The sequence below is a fragment of the Talpa europaea genome, assembly GCF_964194135.1.
Source record: "Talpa europaea genome assembly, chromosome: 4".
Lineage (NCBI taxonomy): Eukaryota > Metazoa > Chordata > Mammalia > Eulipotyphla > Talpidae > Talpa > Talpa europaea.
Window position 1 is genome coordinate 31,572,871 of NC_140070.1, and position 20,664 is coordinate 31,593,534.

At 36.5% G+C, this 20,664-nt stretch overlaps 1 protein-coding gene and 1 pseudogene across 3 annotated transcripts; one reads left to right on the forward strand and one right to left on the reverse strand.

Moving 5' to 3' along the window:
* The first annotated feature begins 6,263 nt into the window (after nucleotides 1-6,263).
* Nucleotides 6,264-6,722, forward strand: LOC311169708 (cytochrome b-c1 complex subunit 7-like; annotated as a pseudogene). The gene has a single exon. The product of its transcript is annotated as a cytochrome b-c1 complex subunit 7-like (transcript).
* Nucleotides 6,723-7,988: 1,266 nt separating this feature from the next.
* Nucleotides 7,989-20,384, reverse strand: GOLGA7 (golgin A7; the record flags this gene model as incomplete). Of its 2 annotated transcripts, none has more annotated exons than XM_084231153.1 (4): nucleotides 20,207-20,384; nucleotides 15,729-15,881; nucleotides 9,414-9,515; nucleotides 7,989-8,036 (listed from the first exon to the last, which is right to left on the reverse strand). In XM_084231153.1, exons 1-4 carry the CDS (start codon nucleotides 20,315-20,317, stop codon nucleotides 7,989-7,991), a joined length of 414 nt encoding a protein of 137 aa, XP_084087279.1. In that variant the 5' UTR covers nucleotides 20,318-20,384. The 2 variants fall into 2 exon arrangements, with proteins under 2 accessions (XP_084087279.1, XP_084087280.1); XM_084231154.1 differs by having other exon boundaries at nucleotides 8,003-8,041.
* Between the last annotated feature and the right edge of the window lie 280 nt (nucleotides 20,385-20,664).

The following is a 20,664-nucleotide window of genomic DNA, read 5'->3' on the forward strand; positions in this document are numbered from 1 at the left end:
GATTAAGAGGGCAAGGGAAGGAAAAGGAAAAGGGGACACAGGGATAGTGGTGGGGAAACAGAAATAAATAAGATGTCCAGTTTTGTCATCATCAGAAGCCCTCTGGAGAATGGCATCAGACTAGGGATTAGCTTGGCCTCTGCTGGCCTGTTGGGCACTCAGCAGTGCGGTAGCCAGACTTGCCATATGAGAGGAGATTCATGTTGTTGAGTCATGTGTAGCCTCCATCCTTGCTGCCATGACCATTTGCATGATCCCACTGAGCAAGCACTGAGGAGGTTGGAAAGAGGCTTCATGACACCCACAGAACTTTCTACTTCCTTAGTGAGAACCTCTTTGCAGTAAATGTTATCTGGTGAGCATTTACATGGCATGAGTTTCTTCACACTCCGAGCCCATTCCTTAAGATCCCTGTACATAGTGTTTCTCTATTCCTCATTAGCATTTTAGCTTTGGCTTTGCAGATCCCTAAGAAGCTGACCAAGCATTTAGCTGCTCCCATGGATCAGTGCACTACTGAACTCAATTCTCTTGTTTATTCCTCCCTTTGGCCAAACCTCACTGGAAGCCTCATAACAAGGAAGCCAGGTAGATGCAATCTGTAGACATCCATTTTCCAGTAAAGGAGCACACACTAGGAGAAAGTATTGGGAGAGGCAAAAGGAGACTATCAGCCCACTGTACTTCTTGAGTCTGCCATTTGTTCTCTCTTCTGTTCCGTTGTTCCGTCAGTCTATCCTTGCACCAGTGGCATATATAGCAATACTAAATTTATTAGTAAGTCTTGTGAGAATCAGTATCTCAAGTTCCATAAAATTCCTTGCAGGGGTTTTGTTAGGCATGTGAGTTTTTAAGTTTTCTAATATGCTTGTCTGATAAATGAAATGATTAGACTAAATTTTACCCTATGACCCTACATGCTTCCTTCAGTCTCAGTGGCAGGATTTTCTGCCTTTAACTTGCATATAATTAACATGCAGCTGCACATTACTTCGACACCACACATTTCCTGGATAAATAGAAAAATTGTGCTCACTTTAAAATCAGCATAATGCTTGGGACTAGAAAACAATGTACACAAGCAAGTTTGTTTTTTCCTCATAGAATCTTAATCAGGGATCTGATTATTTTTAACTTATAGCTCTTGCTGGCAGGCATTGTAAAGTTTCTATTGTTAAATGTGGCCACTGTTGGGAATTCTGGTTAAGAGATGAATTTTTTCCATGCTGAAATTGTCCTTCCATGTCCTTAGATATTAAGTGAATATCTTTTTGTACAATATTAAAAATGCCCCCATCATGCTGTTAGGCCTTTCCTTTTCCAGTTGTTTAACTGAAACACTCCCTATTGTGAAATTAGACAGTAACATTTACAATAATGTGGCTTTTTCAAATATATCATCCTTTAAATTCCCCAGAAATAAGGAGCTAGACTAAATGAAATGTTTGTACATTATGAAGTTGTAAAAAGTTGTGCAAAAGTTGAGCACAACTCTAATTGTTAAGAAAAGGTCATATTACATCTACTGTTTCTGAGTATATCACAGAATCTGAGCTTCTAGTTGTTAGCATTTGGTTGTTTACAGAAGAGTAATTGCTGAAGCATTTTGATTACAACAATTATGTGCAGTTCCTAGCAACAAACTGGTGAGACTATGAAGAGAATATATATGTGGACGGAAACATTAAGATCACGAACAACAGACTTGGCAGCCAATGGACCATTTTTAGTTCCCCTTCCCTTGCACTTTTAAAAAAAGCTCCTTCGAAATGAAAGTCTTCAAAATAAAATGATATATTAATCTAGAGGATAAAGATTTTATGTGCAAGGTAAAAAGCAACAACACATTTAATTAAATTCTTTTAACTAGCATCAATACTGATACTGCTCAGCTATTTAAAAATTTTTTTTAAAATTCTGCTAGCATATACTTTAACTTGACAGTGACATTAACCAAAAATCTTTGGTTGTGCCTATTTCCTAAAATTACTTCTTTCAAAGTGGATGCTTAAGAATTTTTAAGTAAGCATTGTTTCTATAGGGCTTTCTGGTTTTAGGCAGAATTTTACAGAAATTCACATCTGCACCATTTAAGACACAGGGGAAAAACTTAGGATACAACACAGGAAGAGTCATAACCTTTATTGGTTATATAATTGTGTTTACTCATTTTGGAGCAAAAGACTGCTGTATTCCTAAACTATTCCAGAACTTAGGAGGTCCAGAACCTGCATCTTGGCACTCACAACAATCATGGCAAGTAGGACATTAACCAGATGTTGGCTCTCCTCTACGTGTTTCCAAGTTTGAGTACTGTATAAAACTGTTTACTCCAACTTTTTAGAATACAATCCTTTTCACCTCACACGTTTACAAATTAAAGTTGGTCACTGGTTAATGGTTCTATTTATTGATACTTATGCTCCAACCAGGCACAAATAGTGGGAACACTTTGGCCTATTTCAGTTAGTACTTTTAGTATCATTGTAGTCTTTGGTGATACTAGGTCCTTTATAAAAAGTCAACTTTTATCAAAAGATTACAGTTAAAGGAATTAAGGAGTAATATTAACTTTAAAATATTTTCCAGTTATATCAAGTTGTAGTAAAGTACCTATACTGACCTGTCAACTTATACCTCATTCCTTCACTTTTCAAATATGTGTTAAGTATATGCAGCACCATGTGTGATGATGCTTGGGGTTAAGGACAGATGTAAATAGCATTGGAAACAATTCTCTTTGTTGAGGTGAGAGCTGGGGTAGGAAGGAGAGCAGCATGATAAGGGGAAGAGGATATAAGTGTATAAATAAAGTACATCACTTACACTGACATCCTTTATATGGAAATAAAACAAAGACAAAGCATGTCACCCTCGAGAAACTGACATTAGCTTATGCTAGGAGCCAGGGTCAAGTGGAATAATAATTTTGGGCCTTAGGAACTTTTTTGATTATTGGCTACACATGAGTATTATTTACTACTATTTTAACTGGGCAAGAAAGAGAAGCTGAAAATCTTATCAAGAAAATCAACTCACAAAACATTGACTATAGACTTTTATAAGCAGTTACTTCCTACAAATGTATTTCATTAAAAAGAAAAATGAAGTCATTAGCTAACCCAAGATAGTAACAATAATACTTTTTTCACTAATGGAACATTCTCTTATTTCTTTAACTGAATACATTTTTGATTATAGGGACTATTTTCTTGGTTTTCACCTATGTAGCTCACATATTTGCTCTTATGAGACAAAGTATGTAAAAAACCTGAAAAGTATGACAAACTATGTATGTAAGATGTTTAAAAATACTGGGCTATACTGTAACTGTGATTCTAATATTGTCTATCTGCCAAGGTTAATTTCATATAATTTACCACATTACCAAATACCACCAAGTATGACACAGAGACAATTTGTTTAAGAAAAATTTTACTAATGTGTTAATATTTCAGCAAAGTTATTGCAACAGGTTTAAAGGGCAGACAGACACACTATTATAGGCTATAAAGTAACAAAGGCGTTTTATACAATTAAAATTTTACATAGACCTATGGGATTTATTTAATAACTAACAGACTCATAAAGGAAATTAAATATGAAAGATTAAATCCAATATTAGCACCTACAACATCTCTGAAAGTAAAACTTTGAACTTTTTCATTCTCTCCTAATAAATTTCTTCACTTTCTCCCAAATACAGTGCTCTCAAATCCCAAAGATGAATGAAGGGCACAAGAAGCCCTGATACTAAGAACATATAGCCAAAAGAAGAACTAGAAATATTGACTCAACACGACAGTTTTATTTGGAAACCACTTACTGTACACTTGAACCAATTATAGGATTTCTGTGCACTGAATACTGTATATGAGGAGTCTATGAATCATAAGGTTTGCCAGTTGGGACAGTTAAAAATTAGCAATATACAGTTATTATTCCTATCAAATGTTTTTCTCATAAGTTATAACAAAACTATAATTAAAATATTTAGTATACTTGCTTATTACACATTCAGGGACACAGCAGGGACATTTATGAGTTTGATGGTTTAGCATCCACTTTATTGTGCTTACTTATTTTTGTAATGAACAAGCAACACAGACCACATCTTCCCAACATTCAAGGTAATGCAATAACAAAATTCTCCAAAGGAAAATAACTGGAAATTGCATTAAATACTGTTTTAATGAGGAATAACTGCTATAATAAAACAAGTAACATTATACATTATTTTTCCATTGCGCTCCAGTTTGAGAAACTGAATAGCAGAAATAGGTCTTTATGATTAGTCATAGCAAAACTGGTAGTTCTTTGAAATCTGGGAAATGCATTAGTAAAACCACTACCTGTCACCAAAATCCTGGAGAAAAATAATGATTAATTTGGGGGAATAAAACTCAGCACTGGTTAAGCTAGGACTTGTTGAAGTCTAGAGCCATCTGGAAGCTAGCTCAAAGGAATAAAGAGAACCATTAGTATTGGTGGCAGATAAAATATGAACTTTGTGGTGGGTTGACCAACTGCATATTTTGTTAATGGATTTGAATGAAAAAAAAGTGAAATGCTTCATTGTGTTTTCTCAGAAACTAATCAAAAGATTACAGAGTTCTACACAATTTGGAGACACAAAGTGGATGCTGAGCGACTAGAGGTCACTCCAGATGTGGAATTTTAGAAAGTTAGTCCTTGGAGTAAATGGCACCGTGGCTCTGGCAGCAGATACAAAGGAATGATGCTCTGGAGAGGAGGTAGGGGACACTCTGCGATCGGCCAGTGGATAGATGAGGGTCCCAGCTGGAGGTGTGATCTATAATTAGAAGGGAAAAGTAATTTAGAAAGGGATGATGAAGTAACTTCTAAGACAGCTCTGTTATTCCAGCTGACATATGCTTCAATTAATCCAGGGTCTATCTAATAAAATACTTGTATCTGACTACTTGTCCAAGTAAGTTCAAAGTTCATTAGTTAGAAATCCAAGTCTTGCGTATTTCCATCTCTAACCAATCATGTCATGAGAGGCAGTAGTACAGGGTTAAGTAGTGAATCTGGAGACAGGTCACATTAATTGCTACCTATTAAATTTTAGCCCTGGACATGTAACTGAAGTTCTCCGCTCTGTTTCCTCATTAGAAAAACTGGGTAACAGTATCTGTTTTGCAGAGTCTTCATAGTTAAAAGTAAGTATTTAGGGCCTCCCTGGTGGCACAAGGGGTTAAGCACCGTACCATGAAGCAATCCGCAGCCTCTGCAGCATGAGTTCGATACCTGACTGGCTAGGGAGCAACCCACATGGTGAAGCAGACCTCTCCTGTCTTGCCTGCTGCTCCCCTCAGCAGTGTATTTCAGTCAGTCTGCCTGTTCTGTTTTCTATCTGTCTCGCGTGAATTCTCTCACCCCCTGCATCTCTGGCCTGTATCCCAGCTGTTGTATACATAAATAAATAAATCTTAAAAAAAAAAAAAAGTAAGTATGCCAATATTAGCTATTTTACTATCATGAATTTATTGTGACAGAATTAAATATTCCATTTTTAAATAAGACAATTTAAAGAAAGGAAACACCATCTATTATAAAGATATTTAAAAAAATAAACTTAAAGAGCACAATATTTCTGTTTAAAGTTTTTCAAAAAAGCCACATCCACAATTTGTACACTTTTAAATAAATTATTTAGTTCCCACATAAAGCTTCAATCTGAAGACAGCCTCTAGATTTAAGAAAAACGGGAGAACTAATTTCATTATTTGTATGATTTTCCCACTCCGCAAGACCTCAGCCCACACTGGATCTTGGGCTCTGAGAAACACACAACTCTGAAAACTAAGTTGCAATGAACAAAAATATTTGCATTCATGAAACTATCCAGAAGTCCCTAATGTAAATCTTTCCTATTTTAAAATCTCATTTGTTTGAATATTGATAGATTAGTCTCTGGTGTTTAATTGTTCAAAACCCCATACCATCTCAGAGAAACATTTATATTTTGCAACAATGGTTACAAAATGAGTCATGACAAATGGGTTGTACCAAATCAATGCAGCTGCAGTTGATAAAACAAACTTATTCTAATGGCATATAACAAAACCCACACATAGGATTCCTAATAGCTTGTTTGAGAAGTAACAGTTTGAAAATTGTATGTGGGAAAATTTATGGACAAGTACATCAAAATGAAGCCCTTTTAAAGAAATAAAATATGTGGCAAAAGATGTCGTTATTTAGATCCTTGCCTTTCAAGAATTAAGGTGATACATTCACTAGTGCTAAAAGAAGGCAGCTCTGAAGGACTGGTTGGTCTGTAGGATTCAATGAAGGGCATAGGAGCTGGCCTCAGAAAATTTTTTTTAAGTATGTTTTAAAAAACATATTAGTCCCAGTCAAAATGGCAGGCAGGCCAGCTGTTGCAGCATCAAGCTGGTGGCTGGAGGGTATTTGAAAATAATATTACAATGAGGCAGGATTCAATAAACTGGGGTTAATGCAAGATGATACACTATATGAGGATGATGATGTAAAAGTAACTATAAATAACTTCCTGGGGATCTTTATAACAACAGGATGTTTCCCATTAAAAGAGGACTGGACCTACCATTAAGCAGCAGGTCTTGCCTAAAGAACAGTGGACAAAATATGAGGAGGATAAATTCTACCTTGAACCATATCTGGAAGAGGTTACATAGGAAAGAAGAGAGACAGAAGAATGGGCAAAGAAATAATCATGTAGTCAAAATCTATGGCTGCAACTGCCTCAAAGTATTTTTATAAAGTTGGTACAATTAGAACCTATCGGAGCTGCAAATGTGTTATTTAAAATAAATATCTACTGTAAAAAACACAACAAATAAGCCACACGGAACAAGAAAACAAGGTGATAAACACTTAGAGTCATCCGATTAACTGTATTTCTGCTGTGATAAGTGTAAAACAGGGGTTTCATGGTCAGTTACACTTGGGTTCATATTACATTGTATTACTTGTTAGCTTTCTCACTTTAGGAAGAATATCCTTTTATCTATTGATACCTCATCTGTAAATGGAGGAAATACTCGGCAATATTCTTGTGAGAAGTAGCAATAACATTTTTGTTTTAATATCTGGCACATAGCAAGCAGGTGCCTCAAAACAGTAGCTGCCACTATTACTGTTGTTCTGAGAAGGAATATATCTGCTCTGGTAGACTCTGTCTGTTAATTAGTGATTAATGCACGTAGAAGTAGTCAATTAGGAAAATGCAGCAACAGAAGACTACTGGCAGAAACAGTAAGGATGATGTTCGATCACTTAGAAGGCTGTGCTAATGTACCATGGGTTGGTTCTACATGTTCTGCCAACAGAATGCTATTAGTATTAACTAATCTGTATCTCACTTATTCAAGAGCATCATTATATAGACATACAAAAACAAACATTCTAAATAAAAGAATTAAATGATGGTTGTACCCACAAAGTTAGTTATTTTTTTTTTCTACAGGGCTATGAAGCCACTTAACTACAATATATGAATGAAAAAAAAAAAAAAACACAGTAAATGAAGTATTAAGAACTCCTTCACTCTCCTCTGAAATGTTCCTTTGGGTTTATGTAAGTCATTTAGGCAGGGAAATACCTGAATTGATTCTTACATGTGAAATCCAACAATTTAAATGCCTATTGTAACAAGAAAATGCCCCAAACTCCAAAAAGAAAGAAAAAACAAAAACAAAAAACGAAACACAAAGTAATAACAACACCAACCAAAAAACAGTCTGAAAGTAATACAGGGGGCAAAATCAGGATTAAATTTTATATGATCAAATAGAACTTAGGTTAAATATACATTTTACATATCAAGCCAATTCAGTGAATGGCTTAAATATTAAATCAAGATAGAGGATATACACCTTTTTAACTATTTTTACCATGCAGGGAAGAAAATACATGCATTCCATAAATTTGCAAAAACTGCAAATAAATCATTTTATATTTACCTTTAATTCTATGGTTTATCTTCCACTGCTCATGCCTCTGTCTTCATAAATGGTAATTTCAATCTAACAGCATGGCTGTTAAGAAAACACTGAAAAGGACATAATATATAAAAGGGGACTAGGGGGCCTCCCTGGTGGCGCAGCGGTTGAGCGCTGGGTTGCGAAGCTGCCCGCGGCCTCTGCGGCACCGGTTCGATCCCCGGCTGCTCCCCGGCCACCGGAGGAGGGTCCCACATGGCGCGCAGACCTCTCCTGCCGCCCGCTGCTCCCCTCAGCAGTGTACTTCGGTCCTTCTGCCTGTTCTGTTCCCCGCTCTGGCTCTGGTGAATTCTCTCACCCTCTCGCGCTTCTGACTGTACCCAGTGCATGTATAAACCAAACAAACAAATAATAAATAAATAAATAAGACATGCCTCTAGAAAATTAAAAAAAAAAAAAAAAAAAAAAAAAAAAAAAAAAGGGGACTAGGGAAAGCAGATGTATGTAATCTGCACAGACTATTTCTCAATCTGCTTTGTTTAAAAACTTCTCCTAAGTTAAACATGCTTTCTTCACCCTGTTTTTAGGAATGTAATTGCTTGTAGTACTCTGCATGTAGAGTGTATCTGTGCTACCCACAATACTATTTTTTTTTTTTGGGGGAAAAAAAATTCTCTAAAAGGATGCTTTATTTTAGGATAAGTGAGTTTTTAACCAAGAATTCATGAAAGTAATGAATTCAGGGGTTGAAAATGCCCTAAAATTATATGTAAACTTTTTCTTGGGAGAGGGTTCATGGCTTATAAAAGTTTAAGAATCATTGATGCAAAGTATAATAAAATTGCTGAGGTTATTATTGGCCGGAAGGCCTGGGATTATCTGACCTATGTTTAAAAAAATTATTTTATCCATTACTCCAGTTATCAAGTTAAATTAGTTTTTTGCAATTTTATTTACGAAATTCACTTAGTGACTTTCAAAGCTTACTGCCTCTAAAAATATGCACAGTATGTCAAAGGTAATGAAATTATACATCTGGCAGCTGTAACTGATTTCAACTAGTCAGATGAACCCACGGAACTGCAATTCATTTGGATGACAAGTCTCACCACACATTATGAGTTTATGCATTTCAAAGGGGCTTTAGGTTCAGTTTCTGCAGCTGAAATGCATTACTCATACCACCCCCATTATTACTACAAGATGCCCTCAGAACCACCAAGAAAGACGGTAACCAGAATAACTAAACAACCCACAGAATACTGCATAATGCAAAGGAAGGAGAGACATATTTTAGGAAAAAATGGTGGAAGATAGGAGACTTATGTATGCAATTCACATGAAGGTTCCTAGGGCAAATACATGAGAAGGTAGTTAAATTCTCTCTAGCTAATGCCAAATGGTACCATCAAACTTCCTTGTTATAGATTTTAGACCTTATGATCTGGGCTAAAAAGATACAACTCGAAGTCCTCTCTCGATAGGATCTGTTAAGAGGAGCCCCTGGGGAGCATATATCTTCTCATTCTGTTCTTGAATGTATTTGGAGACTTTCTTCAGAACCTGACAGAAAGAAACAACATAGTTTTTAAAAATTGCATCAGATTTCCCTTTAAGTATCAGTAGGATCTCAAAATATTCAGTCAGTAGAATTAGTGTTCAAAGCAAGTCATATTGCTATTAATATGGAGGACTGTAACTCTGATTATTTGGCTCAACTGCATAAAGCAGAGCATGATAAGCCCTTCAAGTCACAGCTATCTTCAATGCAGTATAAAGCATGGTAAGAAACAAGGCCCTCCTCCTTAGCTCCTATCCACTTCAATCCTGGATACAGAGAAATAATGATTATACACATAATGGCTAGGTAAGCTTTTCTCTCTCCCTGCTTGTAAAGCGTTGTTAATGACATCTTCTAATATCAAGGATAGTTCGGTCTTTGCCTTTAACATTTAAGAACTACTACTTTTCTTTGTGTTTTCATCTATTTTAAGTAAGAATACAGAGTTGGCCTATATTAGTTTAAAATTAAAAGTTTATTTCCTTTGTAAAGCATGTGGCCTTAGGTGCCATGGAGTTTCCGATGACTACAAGTGTCTTATATCACTTCCATGACTGCATGTAGTGCTACTCTGTAGTTTGCTTGTGTCCTGGACGGTAACCTCAATTTATAAGTTTAGTATTAAGGTTGTAAAAGTCAAAGCAAATGTAGACAAAAACCAGATAGGATACAAAGGAACTTCTGGAAATTGCCAAATCTCCAGCTTTAATAAGGGCAATTCTGAGACAGATAAGCTAGAAGAAAATAAATCTTAATAGCTATATCCAAAATCAAAGAGTTACATGTTTTATTTCAGACTCAAAGTCATCATAATTGTTTTCTGGCTCTAATGTTCAAAGAGACTTTGATCCAGCTCTTTAATTACTATATTTTTTTAAATTCACACTACCAGCATATGATAAAGTGACAGATAAATATGACTGCAACACAAAGGGAGAAAAAAAATGTTTGAAAATAAAGTAGGAAATTAAGAAATGGCTTAAGTGTAGCTGTTTAATGTACCAGATCAAATTAACAAATTAGGATTTTACAATTTAGATGCTTTGTATAAACCGAGAATTTAAAACTGTGGTTTATATAACAAATTTTCTTACTGAAGGAAAATACTTTAAAGCAATCTACAGTTCTTTATATACGAAATTAAGAATACTATTTCTAAAGAAAATACTCTTTCCACCTAATTACCTAAAGTAATATATCATTCTTCTATTTTCAGCTTTCAAAGAATTTGAGATATGCTTGGTCTTTATAAGCAAAAAAATCTTAGACACTATTCTTCCTGTCACAGTGTCAATTATGCTAAAATATTGAAAAAAGAAGTGGTCCATAAAAGTGCCCAACTCTGGACTCTCGATCTCCAATTTCCTTCTCAGCTCACCTGCCAGAACTGGAAATTGGAGAGTCAGTCTCCCCTCATCCCAGCCCACTAAGACTAGGGGGACACTCAGAAAAATGTTTGCATGGCTGGTTTCAAAGAAAGGATACCTTCAGAACAGCTTTCCTCCCTCTTAGCTTGGGTACAGATTACCAGCAAAGAAATAACATTCCTTTTTTTTATTCAAGCAAAACTTTGTTGTACAAGGTTTTTATTTAAACTTTAATAACATTCATGTTGATGTGAGTATCAGTTCAGAAAGAAAACAATTAGTTTTCCTTTTTATAAGCTCCAAATCCTCTTACACTATTTTGGTGAAGGTAGCACACTCCTAAACAAGATGCTTTTAAATTATTAAGACTTCTTAGCAATAAGAAAGCATTAGTACAGGTAAACTCATACTGTATACCAGATAGGACAAAGCACCATTCTCACTCTCCAAATATCTGGTGTTGACATTTTACTCATACTTTATTATTTTTGGTAAATTAATATTAAAATATACTATAATACTAAATCATATTGTTATCCTCAAAACCTCAATCTGTATATTTACAAAACTAAAACATGATCAAACTTCAGAAAAAGACTATTAGTCTCGTTGAGAACATTAAACTGAAGTCCATTCTCAAAAAAAAACCTAAATTGAGGCTAAGTGAGAACATTAGGATTTTACTCTCTTCAGAAAATAAGTTCCTTCTATGTTCCTTTTACAGATTACAGTATAGAGGCAGAAGGGGTATTTTCTAGTTGATAACGAGGCAGATAGCTACTGAGAGAAGAATCTTCTACAAGCCCATTTTTTCCCTAATTGTAATGTGTAGCCACAATAGAGAAATAACACTGAAGTCTTTATCTTCATTTTAAATCAATAAATAGCACATTAGGGAAAAATACATGATTGTTCTAGTGAGTTTTAAAAGGCCCATTTCACAATTTCAGAAAATTTAACACACATGACAAAGTGTAAGCACTATTATATTTGGTGCACTATTTGTAGACTGTAAGCTTTTGTGTTAAAAACATTAAGAAATGACTCAATACTGTCTGTTCATAAAGAAGAAACTAAAAGCACAGAAATTCTTAAGTGACAAATGGGGGAATTTAGTGTTGTATATTTCTGTCATTTTATAAAAAATACACTACACATTTAACAATTTTTCTTAAAAGAGGCATTATTAGACTTATAAAGTAGTGTCTTATATATTCACTATGAACCCAAGTTAAAACATGTATTGGGATTAATCAATTTTCTCTGTATTTATGATACTGAGAACTGTCTTCCAAGATTAATTATCCAAAGAATTTTCATTAAAAGCTGCAAAATGTTTTAGCAGTTAAATACATTAGCAGCTGCTTAAAGGCAATCATACTTAAAATACAAAAATTGTGAGTTCACAAATATCTGATTAAATCACATATACTATTTAATTTGTAAACCTATTTTAAAACATTCTTTATTGTCTACCATATGGGAAATGATCCTAAGAATCATTTTATATTTGAGGGAACTCAGACTCATATTAACTTGTCTGAGATCCCATAATTAGTAAATGACTGGGCTGGCACCCAATTACAGATTTCTTTTAACAACATCAGAAGTAAGTATCTATCAGGAGGAGGTATCCTGTATCTACTTCAGCAAATGTACATGGATAAATAGAAGTTAGTTAAAAGCTTATGAACAAATTCAAAACCTATATTGAAATGAGAACTCAAGCATCTAATAGTTTAAGCACAAAATAAAGTACTCTGGATGTATTTCTACCTCAAATTTGCATAACATATACTTCTTTAAGTGACTACTCCTGGATGATAAGGCTTTCCTCCATATGATTTCAACCTTACCCTCCCCTCTCACATTCAGAGCTTCTTCAAGTTCTGGTTCTACTATCAACACATAACTTGATTTGTTTACCTCCTTCCATTTTTGTTGCTCCATTATTGTCCCAGTTATTACCATCTCTTGCCTAGACTTAGATGGAACTTCCTAACTGGCTTCCCTACTTCTGCTTTTATTTATTTTTCTTATAGAATGAAGAGATCTCTTTAAAAGGAAAGTAAATCTGATCATTCACTCTCTTCCTTAAAATCTCTGGTACTTACCCTCACACTGAAAATGAATTCTTACTTCTTTCCATGGACTACACATTCCTTCACGATATAGCTCCTTTTTACTTCTCCAACTCTATCTCGAGTTACTCTCTCTCCACTCCTCTTCCACACCAGTCTTATTTCCCATGATTCATCAATCCCACCAGACCATTGCATATATTGGTCTCAGTGCTTGAATGGCCTCACACGCTGTCCTTCTCATATTAGCTGAAGTATCAGCTCAGAGGCCTTTTCTGACCATACAATCCAAATTAGGGATCTCCTATGATTTTCCATCATAGGAGAGTTTGTTTCCTTTTAGGCATTTACCATAACATATAATTTTGTTGGCTGTTTCCTTCTTATCATCAATTGCTACCACTAAATTATAACCTTCATAAGGTCAATGAACATGTTTGCCCTACTTAGTTATACCCTAGTACATTGTCTAGCATATAGTAGGTTTTCAGTAACTATATCTTGAAAGAATGAATCCTGGTCCTTTCACTCACAACTAATGTGAAGAGAAGTTACTAAGACAAAAACAGACTGAAAGCAGATACTGATCCTTTATAACTTCCGACTTTGAATATTAAACAGGAATGAAAGCTGCTTCTCTGTGTGACATGTAAGATATAAACTCTTCATTTAGTTAATAAATATAGTTTTATATGATATAGAAATATAAAGCATAAAAGATCACACACAGGATGTTAATGAAGAATATAGCAGCATTTTCAGTCACTAGCTCAAAATGTTTCAGCTGCAACGGTATCTGCTTTCTACTACACAGGAGTACATGACAATCACAGGAACATTACCAGGTGAGATATAACACAGATATCCTTAGAGCATTTCATTTCTAAACATGGTCAGAATTTAATGATATAATAGGGATTTACTGTGATTAACTTAAAGTTATTCATTTAACATACTTTCAACGGGTGTTTTGCATTCCCAAGGCAAGGTATTAGGCATAAAGAGGGATACTATATGGTTAAGGGGGTTGTCCTTGATTGCAAGAAAAACACTTGAAGGGCAAATAAAAGAGGAATGTAAACTGCCACATTCCAAAGTAGAGAGTGATAAGTGTCAGAGGACAGATAAAGATAAAATGTTGTTAGTTATAAAGAGGGGAGAATGTTTTCTGACAGGAAAAGTTAAGGAAAAGTTAGATCAAGAGGGACATAGAGACTGGTGAGATTTGAATGCCTGGAAGATTGGCATTCTAGGTGGAAGAAAACCTTGAAGGGTACTGACTAGCGAAAAATCAAGTTTGGCTGAAAAATAAAGAGATGAAGGGAGTGGAGACAGGCAGACAGAAAGCTGGAAAGGTAAGCTGGAGGTCAGCCTGAGAAGGGGGGTGAACTTTGCTCAGGGGCAATAAAGGGAAGCTGGGAAGACTTCTGATCTAGCAAAAGTGGTCAACAATGTAAGGCTGTTTTATGAAGACAGCAGCAGACATTTTGGAAAAGTAAAAGAATGGAAGAAAACACACTAATCCGTTGACTATTTCAATAGTCTAGGAGGGTACAAATTAGGAGTGTGGCAGAAGAAATTATGAAAAACTAATGAAAATGGAAAACACTTCTGTCTTTGAAACTGATACATTTTTCCCTCTCTTCCCTCTATACTTAGCGATGGCACTGAAAATGGGGAGGTGTGAAGTATGACTTTTGGACAACTTAAGTTGAGAAGTCAGCAACTCTGGGTTTGGTTGGTAGTTGGAAAGAGAAAAGAACTCAGGAGAGGAAAAAAATCATCTCTGATGTTATCAGGCAAGAAATAAAAGAACTCAGGAGGGAAGGTAAGATTGAAGACAGAAATTTGGGGAAATACAATAAAAGGATTCTCAGAAAGCTGGGTGGAACTGACAGAGATGACTCCCATAAACAGGGGAGGTTCCATGTTCCCTGGTCCTATCTAATGAATGATGGAGCTGAGGGGTGAGGGGAAGCTAGAGAGGACCTGGAGGAGACACGTGGAGCAGAGTGACACGGAAGGAAGACTTGTTTCTCAGCTTTGGACTTGTACCAGGGATTTGGGGGAAGTGTAAGGAGACACATGAAGCTCAGACCTATAGAGACGCTTGGAAGAGATGTGGGTGAGGCATATGGGAGGCTGATAATGGCAGCCATTATTTTGATTTGTACTTTCATTTTGCTCTGTTGGTCCCAGACTTGCCTGTCACTTTTTGCCCCTTCCCTATGGTTTCCCAGCAGGTGCTTTAGACTCAGGGCACGCTTCTGGGCCTCAATGCCATACTTTGGTCCAACCCTGTCTTTCTGGGCATTTACGCATGAGGGGAATGGGTAACTCTGGGTGTTTTAATGGGAAATGATATCCTTTCTCTTCTTCCCTCTTTATTCACAAAATTCTACTAAAGTTCTTTTCTATCAAAGGTCTTACATACTGTGTAAGCATACAGTGAGTATGCTTTACTCTTGCATAAAGAGCTGCTGTCTTTATGCAGCAGATGGCAGGTTTGGGAGTGTCCTGGGGTACCCCTCAGTCTGCCCACTAACAGATTGAGAATATTGATTTTCTATTGTTAAATGTAGTGAATTTAAACACTGACATCAAGTTGACATATCAATTTTGACCTGTTTCTGAAAGATTCAGGACTCTTGTCTATGTGATGTGGATACAACAACAAAGTATGAGTTATTATTATGTTCCTTTAAATTTTGTAACAATCGTCACTATGATTTGTAAAGACATTTTGTGAAAACAAATGTAGCCTTACCTTCTCATAATGAGTTTCCATGCATAAGAAGATGGTATATGCCGTTAAACAAGCCAAACAGCCTTCAAGATATGATTGGCCTCCAAGCTTCTCTGCTTCTGCATAAAGGTTATTTAGTGTTCGAACTGTTTCTTCAAATTGCTGCCTATCAATCTGTAGGAAATAAAGAATTTACAATAAGTTTTGAAAAAAAGATGAACAGCTCACTAGGCTTGCTCTTTTATTTTGCTGTTCTGTCACAATTTTAGGTGATTAAATCCAAGTTACCAAAACTGCTTAGAGTTTAATTTTACCCCTAATGGATACTGGATATCTTTAAGGCTCAGTACAGTATTTATTTATTCTGCACTTCAAGTAACTGAATTGTACAATCCATCCATCTTTCCATTTACTTATATTCACAATTACTGAGAATCTACCAGCAGGTATTATGATAGGCTTTAGAGAAAAATGACTAAGACAGTCTTAGTCCTCAAGAAGTTTACCCAAGCAGAGTAACTATATGAACACAAAAACACAATAAATTGACAATACGATAATAAAGGCATACATAGTGTGGGGGCACAAAAGGAAGGAGGAGTTCTCTTTATCTGGTGAGAGCAGTTAATCTTAAATTGAGTACCCAACCACTGGGAATTTACTAGACAAAAAAAGGGCATTTTAAATAGAAGGATCAAAAGGTGCAAGTTCTGTGTTGTAAACATAACTCAATTATCTCATCCCTTTTATAGTAATTACTTGATGACAAAAAGCCCATTGATCAAGGCAAAGTCTCAAACAACCACACCACTCTTCACACCAAGTCATTCCCATTGCCTTTCTATTCAGTGACACCATTATCTTGCATTTACATTAAAACTACCATTGTCATTCATTTTTTTCACTCTAATCATCTGCTTTTATTTTTATCTTTCAGTATCACTTTATTTTCTTCTGACAGTACTCTGTAGATTTCAAATCTCAATACTTTATTCCAGGATTTCAAAGGTCCATTAGTAATTTTGTCCAATACTATCATTCTTGGTAACAAAGCACAGCATATCTTCCTTATTCTAGACCTTCTCAGACATACTATCTCTTATTCCTAAAACAAATTATGAATTCTCTCTTTTATGAAGCTTTATATACAAATAGTGAAAGGACCTCACAATAGTATAAGACAAACTATTCCTAAGAACATAATATTTTAAAGAATAAAAAAATCATTAAAACTTTTAAATCATTAAAATCCTTTAGGTCAGAAGAATTTGTAATCACTGTTTTTTTCTTTGTGTGGAAAAAACAATGAGATTCGAGCCAATGGTATGAAAAAGTTTAATGTAAACTTATTAAAATGTTAACATAAATTGTTTTTTTAAGGAGCTACTTTTAATTTCTCAGAATATTAAGAATTTCTGATAAGGAGTGCCTGGGTGGAGATGGTACTAAGAGCCAGTGTAGTGTTCTTTCACTAAGCTACCACTTACAGATGTGTGCTAAGGACTGCCTGAGGAACTTACATCAGAGTTCTCATTCCCTGAAAACAGACTTCGGAGAATAGCTCAGTGAACAAATATTAATGGTAAATTGTTATCTTCACATAATTAATTATGCTGAAATTAACGAACACCTTTAGCTTGTCTACTAGTAAAATGTTCTGTTGCTTTGCTTACAATGTTATGATCTGACAAAGAAAGTTTTTTGAATTACTTATATTTCCTTGGATATAAAATGAGACAAAACCATGAATCCAATCCTGAAACATTTTATTTCTTTCAGATTGGAATTACTGATTATATCAGAAATTCTAATTCTTCAAAGTCATTCCAACATTTCAATGCTGTATGGCATGGAGGCAAATCATGTATTTAAAAGAGAAACCAAGGTGAAGGACTTTTTAAAGAAGATTAGTAATAATAATAATAAAAGGAATGAAAGCTTTAACAAATCAAGAAGTCTTAGAAAGGTTATTTAAAAAGTGGAAAAAAGAGAAAAAGCATGCTGTGTAGCAGTAAAGGCAAAGCCATAGGTAATATGCAAGGCTTAACAGAACAAATGTGAGCACTTGAATCTCACTGCCTTTAAGGGCTACGCATATAAAACAGCAGTCAGGATCTCCCCCAGGTACTTGACATTGACACTATTTAAATCAGAATTTTGACTTATGTGACATTGAAACCAAATACAAATTTGAACCAAAAACCAAGTTAGAATGGAAATAGTATTCAGACTTATTTTCCCAGAATTTTGTTTCTTGTTTAACTATGTGGTAGAAACATGGGGCTGAAGCTTCAAGTGATCAAAAGGCAAAGGTGGCAAGTCAAAGGTAATTTCTACTACCAGATGTAGAGAGAAGGTAAATAGGGGAACAAATGCCTCAGTTACAGGCATTTATCCCTCCTTCTGCCCAGACCCAGGGTGCCTAAAATGTCTGTATTTTGCTTCAAGTGAGAATGAAACTTCTTTTAAAGAACGGTCCTAGCAACAAAGCATTTCAGCATCAAAAGATTACATTCTAAGAGTCAATGAAGAAAGTAAACTTGTTAACAGACAGAACTTGTCCTCAGTCTCAAATTAAAGGGTACAAATGTGTGTATGTGCGTAATGCTTTAAAGTAACACAAGACATTTATATATTAGTTTGCCAAGTGTGATGTTCTCACAAAAAGAAATCAGCTCCAGTGGCAAAGCAATCAGCACAATGTCTAGGATAAGCAGTAGACAAAGAAAGAAACCTTTCAATTTTCTCTCAAACAAAGAAAGTAAAATTTAAACCTGTAATTTAAATTTATTCTCAATACAAAAAAAACCAAACTGTTTGGGAAAGCTTTGAACTAGTATAAGCTAGTGTTTTAACCCAAACATTTAAAAAGAAAAAAAAATTCAAAGGCACAAATGAACACCACCATATAACATTCCACATAGTATTCAGAATCCCAAGCTATTTGGGGCTATCAGAAGTCAGAAGCAACTTCAGAATTTAGAAACATCAACTTCCTTTAAGAATCAGGTGAGTGCTGTGACTACACTGTGTTTCTGTATTTGGACTAAAAAACAGACTCTGCCACACACAAAGTAGAAGGCTAATATCTGACTCTACTATAAGTTGGAAGTTTAACTTGATTTGAAAGTACATAAATAGTATATCAGTTTTTATAAATGGATTAAAAATAAAACATTTAATCCCTTTCATGTAAGTTCTAATATGTAAAACATGTTAAATGTGATGTTAAGCAATAGGTAAGAGATTCAATTTCGACCAATTCCAACCACTCTGGAAATGTTCACCTAGTGTCAGGCTAATTCATAACAATAACATGGTGACAACAAACAAGCATTTATAAGGCATGTCACAAACAAGCTAATCTACAAACCATCTTTATAAGGCAGGCTTGATCTTTAATTTGCACTTAAAGAAACATACTTGAGTCACTAACCTGCCTATGTTTCTAAAACAAACTGAAGGACACTATAATTGATCATTGTTGATTTTCTAATCTTGGCAATCAGGTAGAACAACCTCACTACAAGGTGACTTGAAATGACTGCTACACATTTCTGTAGTACAGACTCATCTACACCCACTTGTTCCATGACCAGCATTTCTCAGTTCCACACCCATAGCATGCCTAATCACCTCTCAGTCCCTTACCCTAGCTGTCAAAGGGGAAAGAGCTCTAACCTGCTCAGCTCTAACCAGAAATTGACCTCTGAACAGGAAACAGAAGATAAAGTCATCTGGCTGAAGACCAGGAGTCACTATTTGAGTGAATGAATGAATACACATGAACATAAAAAAACACATTCACGCACATAAGCATACTTCATTATACCTTTAAAATAAGATAGAATGAACCCCCTACCCCCAAGTCAGAAGAAAGGGGAAACATTATTCTTCCTTATTCTTAAGGTCCTGATGACAATTTTGATATGTAAATCAACACAACACAGGTGGCTCCCAGTGATCATAATTAGGAGTGACAAGTTTTCTTATTCAGAGAGGTTTCCCTGTGCAGGCCATAAGATGCTCCACGTATTTCAGGTTCCAAGGACTATCAGCACGACTGGAACAGCACTTAATAAACCCTTGCTGACGAGCAGCGCGAGCAGCACAGAGGCCCTACAAACACTTGTGAGGAGAATATGATTTCTCTTGCGTGGCGTGGTAAAAGGATACAGTTTACAACATGCTGAGTTAGGTGGCCTGGAGCCTCAAGAATTAGTTCTTCATCACTGTTGTCAATAACTCTGCGTGTGTGGGTGGGGGAGAGCAAAGGAAGAAGGCGGCTAGGTACAGGTTCTCAGCGCTGAGCACTCTAGAGTTACACCTAGGGGTTTGGCCTTATTCTTCCTCACCGCTGGCCAAGGCCCCTACTAGGCCTGACCCTCCCTCTAACCTCGAGACACTCAGGAGGGCCAGGAGTCGGCGCATACTCCCTCCCGACCCCGAGACTCTCCCGCCCTCGCCCCAGAGCAGGTGAGGGAAGCCAGGTTGCGTACCCGGTTCTCCAGCTCTGCAGGGAACTTGGTCTGGAACTGGCAGCGTGTGCCACTGCTGTAGTCTCGTTGAATGAATACCTTCCCGGACACCGGCGCTTGCTGCGGCCTCATGGCGAGGTCAAGACAGGCAGCGCTGCGGGTTCAGGGGACACCAACCACCGGTCAGATCCCCGGCCTGGACCCAGCGCTCCAGCCCGCCAGCCCCACCCATCGCCCGAAGCAGCCCAAGGTCTCCACCGCCCCACTCCCCTTCCCCATAGTGTCCCCGAGGGCCTCCAGCCACCGCCCGCGTCCAGGCCCCGCGCCCCCCACAACCCGGTTCGGCCCGGGAAACACGAACCCGGCTCTTCTGCCCCCAGCTGCTGTCGCGCCACCTACGGCGTCACTTACGTACTGCCGCAAAACACCTCTTTCCCCGCCCCTCAGCTCCGCTTCCAACCTCAAGTCTAGGACCCACA